The following is a 15,206-nucleotide window of genomic DNA, read 5'->3' on the forward strand; positions in this document are numbered from 1 at the left end:
GCTTTTTTTGGATGAATCTGTGCAGAGGGCTTAGCCGGTCGGCTGTGATGTCACTTAAGCCTTAAACAACACAATCCGATTTAGCTTGGCTGGGCAGGAGAGGCAGGCACAGAGCGATGTGGAAGGGTTCAAGAGGCGAGGGTGTGTGTTTGTATGCCAGGACTAATCCCTTCTTAGCAAAACGAGTTAATTCTCCTTGCTCTTCATCTCTGCCCTAGGTGTGGCCTGCACTGTTATCCTCATGTACATTCTCTGTACGGACTGCTGGCTGATTGCAGCCGCGTACCTGGCCTGGCTCGTGTTTGACTGGAACACTCCGAAGAAAGGTAGGCGAATCGCTTCAGTCGGCAGAGCGGGAGACTCGACGTCTCAAGGCTGGGGGTTCGAGTCCCACGTTGGGCAAAAAGATTCTTGCATTGCAGAGGGTTGGACTAGATGACCCTCAGGCATAGCTATCAACGTTTCCCATTTTTTAAGGGAAATCCCCTTATTCCGAATAGGATTCCTCGCAAGAAAAGGGGAAAGTTGACAGCTATGCCCTCAGCGTCCCTTCCAACAATACAGTGGTACCTTGGGTTACATACGCTTCAGGTTACAGACTCCGCTAACCCAGAAATAGTACCTCGGGTTAAGAACTTTGCTTCAGGATGAGAACAGAAATCATGCGGCGGCAGCGGGAGGCCCCATTAGCTAAAGTGGTGCTTCAGGTTAAGAACAGTTTCAGGTTAAGAACGGACCTCCAGAACGAGTTAAGTTCTTAACCTGGGTTACCACTGTACAATTCTATGATTTTATGCATCGAGGTGGAGGCAGTAGCCTCGATGTGGTCCGTATCCCTTGCACACAACCCGAGCGCCCAGTCTGCTTCATCCCAAATCCATGCATATTTTTTTAAGAGAGGAAAATCTGCATGCTTTCCAAGCCTTTGAACCAGGCATAGACAAACTCGGCCCTCCAGATGTTTTGGGACTACAACTCCCATCATCCCTAGCTAACTGGACCAGCGGTCAGTGATGATGGGCATTGTAGTCCCAAAACATCTGGAGGGTCAAGTTTGGCCATGCCCGCACTAGAGGATTCAGAGCAAAATGTCTCCAGTATGTTGAAGATACGCAGCTCTAGCTCTGCATAACATCTGAATCGGGCATGGACCACGGTCTGGGTTTAGTGATGAGCTGGTTGAGGGCCACTAAAGCATCTTAAAAAGCAGAAACAGCACCTTGCCAACAAAGGTCCGTCTAGTTAAAGCTATGGTTTTCCAAGTAGTGATGTATGGAAGTGAGAGCTGGACCATAAAGAAGGCTGATCACCGAAGAATTGATACTTTTGAATTCTGGTGCTGGAGGAGACTCTTGAGAGTCCCATGGACTGCAAGAAGATCAAACCGATCCATTCTGAAGGAAATCAGCCCTGAGTGCTCCCTGGAAGGACAGATCCTGAAGCTGAGGCTCCAAGACTTGGCCACCTCATGAGAAGAGAAGACTCCCTGGAAAAGACCCTGATGTTGGGAAAGATGGAGGGCACAAGGAGAAGGGGACCACAGAGGACGAGATGGTTGGACAGTGTTCTCGAAGCTACCAGCATGAGTTTGACCAAACTGCGGGAGGCAGTGGAAGACAGGAGAGCCTGGCATGCTCTGGTCCATGGGGTCATAAAGAGTCGGACACGACTAAATGACTAAACAAAGTTGAACCCATGTGGGTGAATTCACACCCATTTTCCAAGTAGGAGCACGGACCCATTTGAACCCCAGTTCACCCCATTCCTTTGCTGTGTTGATACTCTGTTGATACCAGCAGGAATCGTTATTGTTAGTTACATATTCTATTTATCACCCACCCTTCTCCAAAAGGAGGGAGGGTTACAGCAAATCTTTAAACCAGGCATAGGCAAACTCGACCCTCCAAATGTTTTTGGGACTACAACTCCCATCATCCCTAGCTAACGGGACCAGTGGTCAGGGATGATGGGAATTGTAGTCCCAAAACATCTGGAGGGCCGAGTTTGCCTATGCCTGCTTTAAACAGAGGCGATTCTAGGAGCCCTCTCCTAGGTTCTGAGATCCCATAAAATATCTCAGGGATCTGAGTTGATGGGCGATGCCATTCCAATGGTCTGTGTGTGCCGCGTCTTGTGATTGATTTTGTGGGGTTGGTGTTACCTGCCCTCCGGTATTTTATTTAAGTTGGCACCCCTGGAGGTGATCCAGGGCCTTTCTTGGGTTTTTGTTTCTTTTTAAAAGAACCCATTTCCCAGGCTCTGCATCTTCTTCCTATGGGGGGGGGGCGGCCCCAGTTGCTTCTCCTCCCCTTCCTCTGCATCCAGCCAGACCTTGACAACTGCACATGCCATGCCATGCCTGGTCTCTTTCATCAGTTCTTTCTGATCATCCACTGACAGCTGCTCCATTATTAATATATTTTTTTAATCCCAAAAGGTGGTAGAAGATCGCAGTGGGTCAGAAACTGGGCTGTCTGGAGATATTTCCGGGACTACTTCCCGATCCGAGTGAGTACTGCTGTGACCTCTTTTCCTCTGGCTTCCTTTTTAAAAAAAATAAATTAATTGGGAGAAGCCTTCTTTGAAAAGGCCAGTCCGCGTCGCTTCGGTCTTATCGTTCTGGCCATGCTGGGCTTGCAGAAAAGCCTGTTTTATGGGTTCGTTAGTGGATGGGTGGTGGTTTTGCCATTGTTGGCCTTCATCTCTTAAGGCCGGGATAGAGAACTGGCGCCCTCTAGCTGTGGAGGACTACAGCCCCTCTCACCTGGGGCTAATGGGGGCTGGTGTTCCACAACATCTCAGGCCTCAGAGGTCCCCCATCTCTGTGCTTAATAATAATAATAATAATAATAATAATAATAATAATAATAATAATAATAAAATAGTAGTAGTAGTAGTTTATACCCTGGGTTTTCTCAGCCACCTGGAAGACTTATAGCACATATAAAGCCACAGAAAAACATCAACCTTTAAAAACTTCCCTGAACAGGGCTGCCTTCAGATGTCTTCTAAAAGTCAGATAGTTGTTTATTTCCTTGACATCTGATGGGAGGGCGTTCCACAGGCTGGGCGCCACCACCAAGAAGGCCCTCTGCCTGGTTGCCTGTAACCTCACTTTTCGCAGGGAGGGAACCGCCAGAAGGCCTTCGGAGCTGGACCTCAGTGTCTGGGCTGAATAATGCAGGGTGTTATAATCTTGTGACATGCACCCAGGGCCACTGAGGAATAGCCAATGGTGGTGTTCTCTAAGCCTCTTGCTTTCTAAAATGAGATATGGCTTACAAAAGTAGAATCAATTTACCGTATTTTTTGCTCTATTGGATGCACCAGACCATAGGACGCACTGGACCATAGGAGGGGGAGAACGGGGGGGGTTTCTTGTTCTCCCCCTCTAAGTCAAGGTGCATTCTGTGCGTTCAAGGTGCGTTCACCCAAAGCCTCCGGAGCTTTGGGTTCCTTTCGACCTGCTCTTTGGGGCTGGCGGGGGGGGGGGAGCGCTGCTTTCCCCACCGCCAGCCTCCAAACCAGGTCGGGTTTGGATTGCTTATAATATGCTCAAACCTTCTTGCCCAGCTTGGCTTCACAATTCTGCACCAGCTGAAGTTTCTGAGCAGCCTTTAGAAACAGCCCTAAGTATAACGTTTTGCAATAAGCTAACCTCGAGGTTACCAGAGCATCCGTCAAGTTATGTTGTGTTATGCTTAACTTGCCGATTTCGATAGAAAAGGCTGTTAAAAGGCCCAGAACAAGACAGGCTGGTTTTTTTGCTTTCTTCAGACACGGTAAAAACACCTGACCCCCGTTCCCTGCCTGTAAATGCACGATAAAAGCGGCTCTGATAACATTTCCTTGCTGCGAGATCACATTCACCCGGTGCTATACCAGCTGCACTGGCTCCCGGTGGAGTACAGGGTCAGATTTAAGCTGCTGGTTTTGACCTTTAAAGCCCTACACGGCCTAGGACCCTCGTACCTACGGGATCGCCTCTCTTGGTATGCCCCACGGAGGATCTTAAGGTCCACAAATGACAACACTTTGGAGGTCCCAAGTCGCAAGGCGGTTAGATTGGTCTCAACTAGGACCAGGGCCTTTTCAGTACTGGCCCCAACTTGGTGGAACGCTCTGCCTCATGAGACCAGGGCCCTGCAGGATCTGATTTCTTTCTGCAGGGCCTGCAAGACAGAGTTGTTCCACCTGGCCTTTGGCTTGGAGCCAGTTTGATTCCCTCCCCCTCTTTCTTTTTCCTTTTTCCTCCTGTAATGAGGCTGCATTTTAATGTTTAAATATTTTAATGTTGTTTTTAAGTTGTATTCATTCAACTTGTTTTTATTATTGCTTGTTAGCCGCCCTGAGCCTGGCCTTGGCTGGGGAGGGTGGGGTATAAATAAAAATTATTATTATTATTATTATTATTATTATTATTATTGGGCACATTCATGTAAAAACACGCTGATTCCTGGACCGTCCATTGGCCAGATTTAGAAGCTTGTAATGCAAGACCTTTGCGTGGACAGGCAGAGTCCCCAGATCCCGAGCGGTCCCCCCCGTCATGTGGAATAATGACTCAAGACAACATGCTATGGGATTAAATTGGCCACAACTTTATTAAATTTCAAATGTGGGTAGACCTTGGCTCAGGCATTGGGCGTTCTCCCTCCCCAGTCCCCAGCCGGGGACCTAGGGAGCATCAGGGTTATCCAGTGTGTGGGGGGGGGGATGGGCCGGCTCTGGAGAACATATGTTCAAGCAGAGATAGCAGCCCCCGTTACGCCACCGCCGCCGCAGGGGAGATCAATGACGACCTTTTGGCGTACGGTCAAAGCCTCCCTTCAGAAACCCCTTTAACGGGGAACCCTGGTATCGCCGCCGCAAAGAGGAAGATGGACTAAAGGATTCCGCCCAAGGCCTGATACCGCCAAAGTTGTGACATTTTGCTACGGGAAAGGCGAAACCTGCCAATGCAGGGAAATTCCTTTCCGGCCCTTTAACAGCGACCTTAACGTAGCAGCGCCCGCATACCTGTGAAGAAAAGTTAACCTGCAAAACCTGTGAAGAAAAGTTAACCTGCAAAATAAGACTGAGGGTGGGTAGGGTGGGAGAAGCTCTGGAGCCAAGTCAGGATTCCCAGGTAAGATCCTCCCTCTATTGTGTGGGCAGGTAGTCCCTCCCCTATCTGGCCTGGTCTCCTTGGCAACGCTTCCCCCAGGTGGGACTGGACAACTGACTGAGGTAGGCGGAGACCTCCAGGTATCCCACCTGAGGGAAGGCAAAGCCAAGCCTATGCTGATGGAGCCGCTCCAGATCCAGGGGCTGTGCGCGTCCACGCAAAGGGCGCCCCCCGTTTTAAGCGGGGAGCGGTCATTATCGTATTTTTCTTGTGATGGAGAGCCTTTTGTTTTTCTTATGCAACACCAAAGGAAAGAAGGCTGTTCAACCGGACGGGGTTTTTTTCTGTTTTTGTTCTTGACGGCTTACCTAGCTATCTGGGGATAGAACAGCAACGTGGGGTTTATGAATTCTTAGGGCATGTAAACTGAGCTGCCGTGGTCAAGATCAAGTTGCCATTCCTGAGCTAGACAAACTGCTAAGACCCTCCATCTCAAGGGGGCAAATTTTCTCCCCATTTCAGTGGAAGTAGCTTGCATTTCTTCTGTTCTGGTGGAGTAGCTTTACATTCATTTTATCTCTCTGTCCCTCACCTCCCTCCTCAGCTCGTAAAAACCCACAACTTGGCGACGCACAGGAATTACATCTTCGGTTACCATCCGCACGGCATCATGGGGTTGGGCGCCTTCTGCAACTTTAGCACAGAAGCCACAGGCGTGAGCCAGAAGTTTCCTGGCATTCGGCCGTACCTCGCGACATTAGCCGGGAATTTCAGGATGCCCATTTTGAGGGACTACTTGATGTCTGGGGGTAAGGATTCGAAAACCTGCCGACGCGGTGCTTTCTCAACACTGCAGTAAGTCACGGCTGGCTCTGTGGTCTAAACCACCGAGCCTCTTGGGCTTGCCGATCGGAAGGTCGGCGGTTCAAATCTGTGTGACGGGGCGAGCTCTCGTCGCTCGGTCCCTGCTCCTGCCAACCTAGCAGTTCGAAAGCACACCAGGGCAAGTAGATAAATAGGTACCACTGCAACGGGAAGGTAAACAGCGTTTCCATGCGCTCTGGTTTCCGTCACTGCATCCCGTTGCACCAGAAGCGGTTTAGTCATGCTGGTCACATGACCCGGAAAGCTGTCTGCGGACAAATGCCGGCTCCCTTGGCCTGAAAGCGAGATGAGCGCTTCAACCCCATTGTCACCTTTGACTGGACTTAACCGTCCAGTGGTCCTTTACCTTTACCTTACACTTCTATATACAGTGGTACCTCTGGTTACGTACTTAATTCGTTCCGGAGGTCCGTTCTTAACCTGAAACTGTTCTTAACCTGAAGCACCACTTTAGCTAATGGGGCCTCCCGCTGCCGCCGCACCGCCGGAGCACGATTTCTGTTCTCATCCTGAAGCAAAGTTCTTAACCCGAGGTACTATTTCTGGGTTAGCGGAGTCTGTAACCTGAAGCGTCTGCAACCTGAAGCGTCTGTAACCCGAGGTACCACTGTACCTTAACACTCCTCCTTCCACAAGGTTTTTTTTAACATTTCAATTGCCCCAAATGGTTCAAACCTACTCAAATAATTCAATATCTTCTCAGACCAATCCTCCTCTCTCTCACTGACCAGACGGAGAAGTTTCTAAGCAGGGCTGTTGGCCGCTTGCTTAGGCCCTCAGCCTCTTTGGAAGCCACCAGATGGGGACCTTGGAGGACCCCTGGCCTGGATTAAGGAGCCTCTCGCCCCCCGCCCCATTGTATGTTTCTTGCTTCCTCTCCTTCACCTTCGCTGCGGAGGCCAGTGGTGTGGAAAGATCTGGAGAACTGCCCAGTCTGTTTCCCCCCCTTTTTTTTAAAATATTTATTGGAATTTTCAAAAAATAAAGAAACAACATAAGAAAAAAAACAATTAAAAACACATAAAATTTACATTTCTTACTGTCAATGACCAATTTCCTTGACTTCCCCACACCTCCCCTTCTTGTATTCCAATTCCAATTTTTAGCTCAGCAAGTTCTTGTCCCCAAACTTTACCTTATTTTCTCTAATTCATTTTAGTTAACCAATTTTAACTTATAAACCTCAATCTTTATACATCAATTCTTATTCTTAAAAATCTTTTTCTAAGGTTCGCCCCATCATTTTAACTTATTTTCTCTAATTCATTTTAGTTAACCAATTTTAACTTATAAACCTCTATCTTTATACGTCAATACTTATTCTTAAAAGTCTTTTTCTAAGGTCGGCCCCAATTCCCTTCCCCGAAATCCCCATTTTTATGTTAGTGGCAAAACAAAATTAAATGAAACAGAATATAATTGTACACCCTTTGGATTCCCAAAGCCCCAGTCTGTTTGCCCTTGGCTATTTGTATTAGCCAGGAAGGAAACTGACATTTTTTGGGGTGTGTTAGCATTAGAAAGCATAGCAGCCTGCAGGACCCTTTGCGTTTAAGATTCTGAAAGCAGAAACAGCCTAAATATGCTGTCCAGATTAGCCATCCACTCATAAAATCTGCTTCTGGTTCCCCCAAGCAGATGAACTGGCTTGGCTCGGTGAAAACCATTATTTAATGTTTTTTAATTTATCTGCTGCTTTCCTTTGGTTGTTTTCTATGGCGTTTTTGAGCTGTTTTTATTGCATGTTGCATACAGTGGTACCTCGGGTTACATACGCTTCAGGTTACAGACTCCACTAACCCAGAAATAGTACCTCGGGTTAAGAACTTTGCTTCAGGATGAGAACAGAAATCGGGCGGCGGCAGCAGGAGGCCCCAATAGCTAAAGTGGTGCTTTTGGTTAAGAACAGTTTCAGGTTAAGAACGGACCTCCGGAACGAATTAAGTACGTAACCAGAGGTACCACTGTATCTCCTTTGAACGTGTGTGTGTGTAAGACAGTGGATAAATAGCGACAACGACCAACAATCTTGTTGCCGTTTCCTGCAACATCTGGGTAGCTCAGTTGTTTAAAGCGTGGTGCAGATGAGTGCTGGATTTACGTAGAAGCTAAACAAACTGGATGTACATTTCCAAAATATAAGATAAAAAACAAATAGAATCAAACCTACATGCAGCAACAGTGTTTTGTGTTGTGTAGGCTCCTATAATGTAAATCATGGGCCCTGCCTGCTAGCCTGCTCCCTAAAATATCACTGGTTTGCTTCTTTCTGTATATAGGGTGCCTACATTCTTCATGGACTGGTTGTTTTGTTATGTGCAAATGGCTTGAGATACCTGTTGGGTCCATAAATGACCATATAGCATATGTCCAACACAAAAAACAGTGACCATTTGTTGTTGACAAAGGACAGCTGGACATATAAAGGGCTCCATTACCTTCAGTAGCTTATAAAGGTAAAGGGACCCCTGACCATTAGGTCCAGTCGTGGCCAACTCTGGGGTTGCGGCGCTCATCTCGCTTTATTGGCCGAGGGAGCCGGCGTACAGCTTCCAGGTCATGTGGCCAGCATGACTAAGCCACTTCTGGCGAACCAGAGCAGCGCACGGAAACGCCGTTTACCTTCCCGCCGGAGCGGTACCTGTTTATCTACTTGCACTTTGACGTGCTTTTGAACTGCTAGGTTGGCAGGAGTAGGGACCGAGCAACGGGAGCCCACCCCGTCGCGGGGATTCGAACCGCCAACCTTCTGATCGGCTTCATCAAACCTAAATTCTGCCCTGGTTTCCCAGGTATGGGAAAGTTGCATATTCCTGCATTGCAAGGGATTGGGCTAGTAGATTATGCTTAAGGTCCCTTCTACAATTATGATTCTCCCCTTAGTCTGAAATTTCTTTCTCTCTCCGAACGTTCAGGTATTTGCCCTGTGAACCGGGACACCATAGACTACATCCTTTCCAAGAACGGGAGCGGCAACGCCATTGTGATTGTGGTTGGGGGCGCTGCCGAGTCCCTGAACTGCGCCCCCGGCAAAAACTCGGTGACCCTGAGGCACCGGAAGGGCTTTGTGAAGCTGGCGTTGCGCCACGGGTAAGCAAAGAATGACCTTAATCTTTCATATATATATATAAATTCATATATATAAATTTTTATTAGATTTTTTTTAACATATCATTTTCAACAGTAATTAAACATACTTTTACATCTTATTCAAATTTTTGACTTCCATCAATCCTGTCTGAAAATTTTCCAATCTCATCTCTCAGTATACATTTCTTATCTTCCCTTTTACATCTCAAACTCATAACCAATATCTCTATCTTTTTCTACTTTGTGACACTTCGTATATTCCTCCTTACAAAAATTCTTGTAGTCCTACTAGCGTAATTTGTTGATTACAGTTGCTCTTCAAATAATTCATATACTCCTTCCAATCTTCTGTAAATCTCTGGTCCCGCAGGTTTCGAATCCTTCCTGTCATTTTGTCTAATTCTGCATAGTCCATTAATTTCGTCTGCCGTTCTTCTTTCGTCGGAATTTCTTCTTGTTTCCATTTCTGGGCTAACAATACTCTTGTCGCAGTTGTTGCATATAAAAACAATTTAACATCTTGCCTGTTAATGTCTTGACCTATAATACCAAGTAAAAATGCTTCTGTTTTTTTTTAAAAAATGTATATTTCAACATCTTTTTCATCTCATTATATATCATTTCCCAGAAGTTCTTTACTTTTTTACATTCCCACCACATATGATAAAATGTTCCTTCTTTTTCTTTACATTTCCAACATTTATTATTTGCCTTATACATTTTAGCTAATTTCACTGGTGTAATATACTATCTATACATCATTTTCATCATATTCTCTTTCAAAGCATTACAGGCTGTAAAATTTATCCTTTTTTCCACTACCTTTCCCATTCTTCAAGCAGTATATTATATCCAAAGTCTTTTGCCCAATGTATCATTACCGATTTCACTTCCTCATCTTTCACTGTGATCAGTAGATACGCAATTGCTTCTCGATTCGTATTGTGTTATTTTATGCCCTGTTATTTTTATCGATTATAGTTTAGAAATCATTTACTGTAATTATTAGAAGAGTGGATTTAATTATTACTTGCCGATATTTAATTTGATTGCGTACTATTATAGATAATTTATTACGGTCGGAGACCAGCTTATAAAACACACTTGGGGGTACAATCCCATAAGTAAAACAAACATTTAAAACAATGTACAGCAATAAATTTAAAATTTATAAATGCGATAAGCGTATAGACACTTGAATAAAAATAAATAAAGCGCTTAAAGTTTTAAGCGTACTATTATATCCGAATGGATTATTGAATATTACTTTATTTTTATTAAAAAAAAACATTTTTACAGTGGTGCCTCGCAAGACGAACGCCTTGCAAAACGAAAAACTCACAAGACGAAAGAGTTTTCCGTTTTTGAGTCGTTCCGCAAGACGAATTTCCCTATGGGCTTGCTTCGCAAGAAGAAAGCCCATAGGGAAATCTCCGGGGACCTCTTTTAAATGCTGGCGGTGGGGAGCAAAGCCTTTCGCCCCCCTCCGGCCTTCAGAAGAGGTCCAGGAAGGCCGGCGGGGGCCGAAAGGCTTTGCTCCCCACCGCCAGCATTTTAAAAGCGGTCGGGGATAGCAGGGAAGTCTCCGCTGTCCTGGGGGCTTTTAAAATGCTGGCGGTCGGGAGGAAAGCCCTCCTGTCCCCAGAGCTTGCGGGGCGGGAGGTGGGGAGAAGGGCTTTTCTTCCCACCGCCAGCCTTCAGAACAGCCTTCTGAAGGCTGGCGGTGGGAAGAAAAGCCCTTGTCCCCCCCCCCAGCCTTCAGAAGAGGTCGGGGGACAGACTGTCCCCGGACCTGGTCTGAAGGTGGTTTCCATAGGAACACATTGATTGATTTTCAATGCATTCCTATGGGAAACCGTGCTTCGCAAGACGAAAAACTCGCAAGAAGAAAAAACTTGCGGAACGAATTAATTTCGTCTTGCGAGGCACCACTGTATTTGCTCTTACCAATACAAAGTTATAAAAATCCAAATATATATCCATATACGTACAGAGAATTCTCCAAATCTCAGGACTTCTTCCCACCCACCCCCTTGGGGTCCCATTTTAAGCATTTAAAACTGCATCTTCTTCCAAACTCTAACTTTTATATCAGTCCATATTATCCATGGTAATTGTTACGCTACATGAGAAATCAAAATCCTGCCAATGTTTCCATCTGCTTACAGTGGTCTCTTAGATAACATATTACTTTGTTTTAAAGTTATGTTCCTATTATGGCATTTTTGTATTGGGTCAGATTGTTAAAAAGGTGTGTGATCTCTGCTGTTTCTTCAGCCTGCCTCGTGTAGAGCAATATAAAAAGGAGGTATACACAAACTAAAAGTGAAGTGAAATGACGTGAAATGCTTATTCCGCTGATAGAGCATGCAAAAACAAAACAAAAAAGGGATACCATTTTCACCAGGGTGGATAAAAATCAATGCTTTAAAAAAATAATAATCAGATTTTTAAAAAAATTAAATCGAATTTTTAAAATAAAATGCTTTTGGAGGGAAAATCTTTCTAAAGATAGTTTTCTATTTAAGTTACATTATAGTCCAAAGGCTATTCATCAGGAAATAAGGCTTTGTTTCAAGTTTTTCATGTGTGCTAAAACTCAGTCTAAGTTTTTTTTTAATCATTTAACCACATCAGTTAACAAACATGGATACATATGCTATAATGTTATTGTTTTAGTTAAGTAAATTGTTTAAATTGTTACTGAGGAAATGATTATTTTTCTCCTTCCAATAGAGAACAGCAGAAAAGTTGTCCAAATATAAACAGTTAACTTACTAAACCTCACCATAATTTCATAATTATCTGTCTCTGTGTATTTCTATTAGCGTAACCAAATCAGTAATTTTTGATATAACTGTGAAAACTGCTCTGAAAAGTTGTTATTCCAAAAACGAAACCTTCATCTGGTTTGTAAATATTAAGGTTATACCAGCAAGGAATGAGTCTTTCTGTAAAAAAAAAAATTAAATTAAATTAAATCAAGTCTTACTGACTAGTGATTTAAATCATGATTTAAATTGGTTTGATTTAAATCAAATCCACCCTGATTTTCACACCTCTCTTCCAGAGCGGATTTGGTTCCTGTGTATTCCTTTGGCGAGAACGAAGTCTACAAGCAGGTCATCTTTGAGGAAGGATCATGGGGGCGCTGGGTTCAGAAGAAGTTCCAGAAGTACATTGGCGTGGCCCCTTGCGTTTTCCATGGACAAGGACTTTTCTCCCCCAACAGCTGGGGTCTGCTGCCATATCCCAAGCCCATTACCACTGTCGGTAAGGATTGCAGTCGACGGAATAATAATAATAATAATAATAATAATAATAATAATAATAATTTATTATTTATACCCCGCCTATCTGGCTGAGTCTCCCCAGCCACTCTGGGCGGCTCCCAATCAAGTATTAAAAACAATACAGCATTAAATATTTAAAAACTTCCCTGAACAGGGCTGCCTTCAGATGTCTTTTAAAGAGAAGATAGCTGCTTATTTCCTTCACATCTGAAGGGAGGGTGTTCCACATGGTTGGCGCCACTACCGAGAAGGCCCTCTGTCTGGTCCCCTGTAACCTCACTTCTCGCAATGAGGGAACCACCAGAAGGCCCTCGGCGCTGGATCTCAGTGTCCGGGCAGAACGATGGGGGTGGAGACGCTCCTTCAGATATACAGGACCGAGGCCGTTTAGGGCTTTCAAGGTCAGCACCAACACTTTGAATTGTGCTCAGAAACGTACTGGGAGCCAATCTAGGTCTTTCAGGACCAGTGTTGTGTGGTCCTGTCAGCCACTCCCAGTCACCAGTCTAGCTGCCGCATTCTGGATTAGTTGTAGTTTCCAGGTCACCTTCAAAGGTAGCCCCACGTAGAGCGCGTTGCAGTAGTCCAAGCGGGAGATAACCAGAGCATGTACCACTCTGCGGGCAGGTAGGGTCTTAGCCTGCATACCAGAAGGAGCTGATAAAGAAGCTGCCCTGGACACAGAATTGACCTGCGCCTCCATGGACAGCTGTGAGTCCAAAATGACTCCCAGGCTGTGCACCTGGTCCTTCAGGGGCACAGTTACCCCATAATGCCTTCCCTTCCGTACATCACTCTTTGCCAACCTGGTGCTCTCCAGGCTTTCGTCTAAACCAGGTGTCCCCAAACTCCGCCCATCTGTTTGGTCTACAGTTCCCATCATCCCTGACCACTGGTCCTGTTAGCTGGGGATGATGGGAGTTGTAGTCCCGAAACAGCTGGCGGGCCAAGTTTGGCCATGCCTGGTATACACTGACTGACTGCAGAGGTCCACAGCTAGGGATGATGGGAGTTGTAGTCCCGGAACAGCTGGAGGGCCAAGTTTGTGGGCGCCTGTTATAAACATATTTGCCTTTTTTTGTGCTTTCAAGCTGTTTTTACTGTACGTCGCCCTGAGACAAGGTGATGAACTATGCTCGTTTCTGAATATTGCCCTTTTACCATGTCGGATTTCACTCAGCCCCCCCTTAGTGCGAGGGGCTCAGCCTCACTGAACTACCATATTTTTCTGTGTATAACACGCCCCCCGTGTATAAGACGCACTCTATTTGGGGGGACTCAGAATTAAGAAAATGGGGGGAGATTGCCAAGGGCTTTTTTGAGGGGTGTTGCCCAGTGTTGCTGAGCTTTTTTGGGGAGGGGTGGCAAAAATCGCTCACCCACCACACCGACACTGGCCATAGCGAGCATCACAGAAGCCGCCAATTGACTACCCAATTGCCACAGTGACAGCCAATTGCAAACAGCCTCCAATCGCCCACACTATCGTCACTGAGAATCTCCTGCTCACGGCCGCAACCAATCGCCCATCTCCCCAACAAGCCCCAATTTTTAACATAATTTTTTAAATTAAAAAAAACTCGTCTTATACACGGAGAAATATGGTAACTGTGCCTTGGCTATGCTGAGCCTTGGAGGAATGGAATGTTTCCAAATATCAGCCGCAGGAAACGGCAGAAGGTGAAGTGAGGTTATAGGGAACCAGGCAGAGGGCCTTCTCGGTGGTGGCGCCCACCCTGTGGAACGCCCTCCCATCAGATGTCAAGGAAATAAACAACTATTCTGACTTTTAGAAGACATCTGAAGGCAGCCCTTGTTAGGGAAATTTTTCATGTTTGATGTTTTATCGTGTTTTTAATATTCTGCTGGGAGCCCCCCAGAGTGGCTGGGGAGGCCTGGCCAGATGGGCAGGGTATAAGTAATAAATTATTTTTATTATTACAGGGACGCGGGTGGCGCTGTGGGTTAAACCACAGAGCCTAGGACTTGCCGATCAGAAGGTCGGCGGTTCGAATCCCCGCAATGGGGTGAGCTCCCGTTGCTCGGTCCCTGCTCCTGCCAACCTAGCAGTTCGAAAGCACGTCAAAGTGCAAGTAGATAAATAGGTACCGCTCCGGTGGGAAGGTAAATGGCGTTTCTGTGCGCTGCTCTGGTTCGCCAGAAGCGGCTTAGTCATGCTGGCCACATGACCCAGAAGTTGTACGCCGGCTCCCTCGGCCAATAAAGCGAGATGAGCACCGCAACCCCAGAGTCAGCCACGACTGGATCTAATGGTCAGGGGTCCCTTTACCCTTACCTTGGGTTTACAACCATAATCTGTTCCGGAGGTCCGTTTGTAAGCCAAAACAGGTTGTAACCCAAGGCGTGCTTTCGCTAATGGGGCCTCCAAAAAGAACTTGTTCGTAATCCAAAATAAAATAAAAAAGGTTGCAAACCATGACATGCACGTCCAGCTTTGACGTGTTTGTAATCTAAAACGTATGCAAACCAAGGTACCGCTGTATTGAATTCTGCTTGTGGATTTCCCAGGAAGGGCCTCTCGTTGGCCACTGTGAGAAGAGGACGCTGAGCTTAGATGGGACTTTGGCCTGATTCAGCCACAGGCATCCTATTTACACTCTTAACATTCTTAGAATCATAGAATTGTAAAGTTGGAAGGGAACCCCAAGAGTCATTTATAATAAATTAAATAAATAATTTTTTATTTATACCCTGCCCTTCCCGGTTCAGAAAACCGGGCTCAGGGCGACTAACAACAAATTTAAAACACTTACCATATTTTTCGCTCCATAAGACACACTTTTTTCCTCCTAAAAAGTGAGGGGGAATGT

The 15,206-nt window shown here is 45.8% G+C and overlaps 1 protein-coding gene across 1 annotated transcript in view; it reads left to right on the forward strand.

Moving 5' to 3' along the window:
* The window catches only part of DGAT2 (diacylglycerol O-acyltransferase 2), a 67,984-nt gene that overhangs the window by 52,077 nt on the left and 701 nt on the right, over positions 1–15,206 (forward strand). Inside the window, exons 3-7 of the mRNA XM_053385421.1 lie at positions 219–326; positions 2,438–2,508; positions 5,712–5,916; positions 8,908–9,082; positions 12,153–12,355. Coding sequence (XP_053241396.1) covers positions 219–326; positions 2,438–2,508; positions 5,712–5,916; positions 8,908–9,082; positions 12,153–12,355 — 762 coding nt within the window. The remainder of the gene's footprint in view (positions 1–218; positions 327–2,437; positions 2,509–5,711; positions 5,917–8,907; positions 9,083–12,152; positions 12,356–15,206) is intronic.

This window comes from Podarcis raffonei, chromosome 4 (genome assembly GCF_027172205.1).
Source record: "Podarcis raffonei isolate rPodRaf1 chromosome 4, rPodRaf1.pri, whole genome shotgun sequence".
Classification (NCBI taxonomy): domain Eukaryota; kingdom Metazoa; phylum Chordata; class Lepidosauria; order Squamata; family Lacertidae; genus Podarcis; species Podarcis raffonei.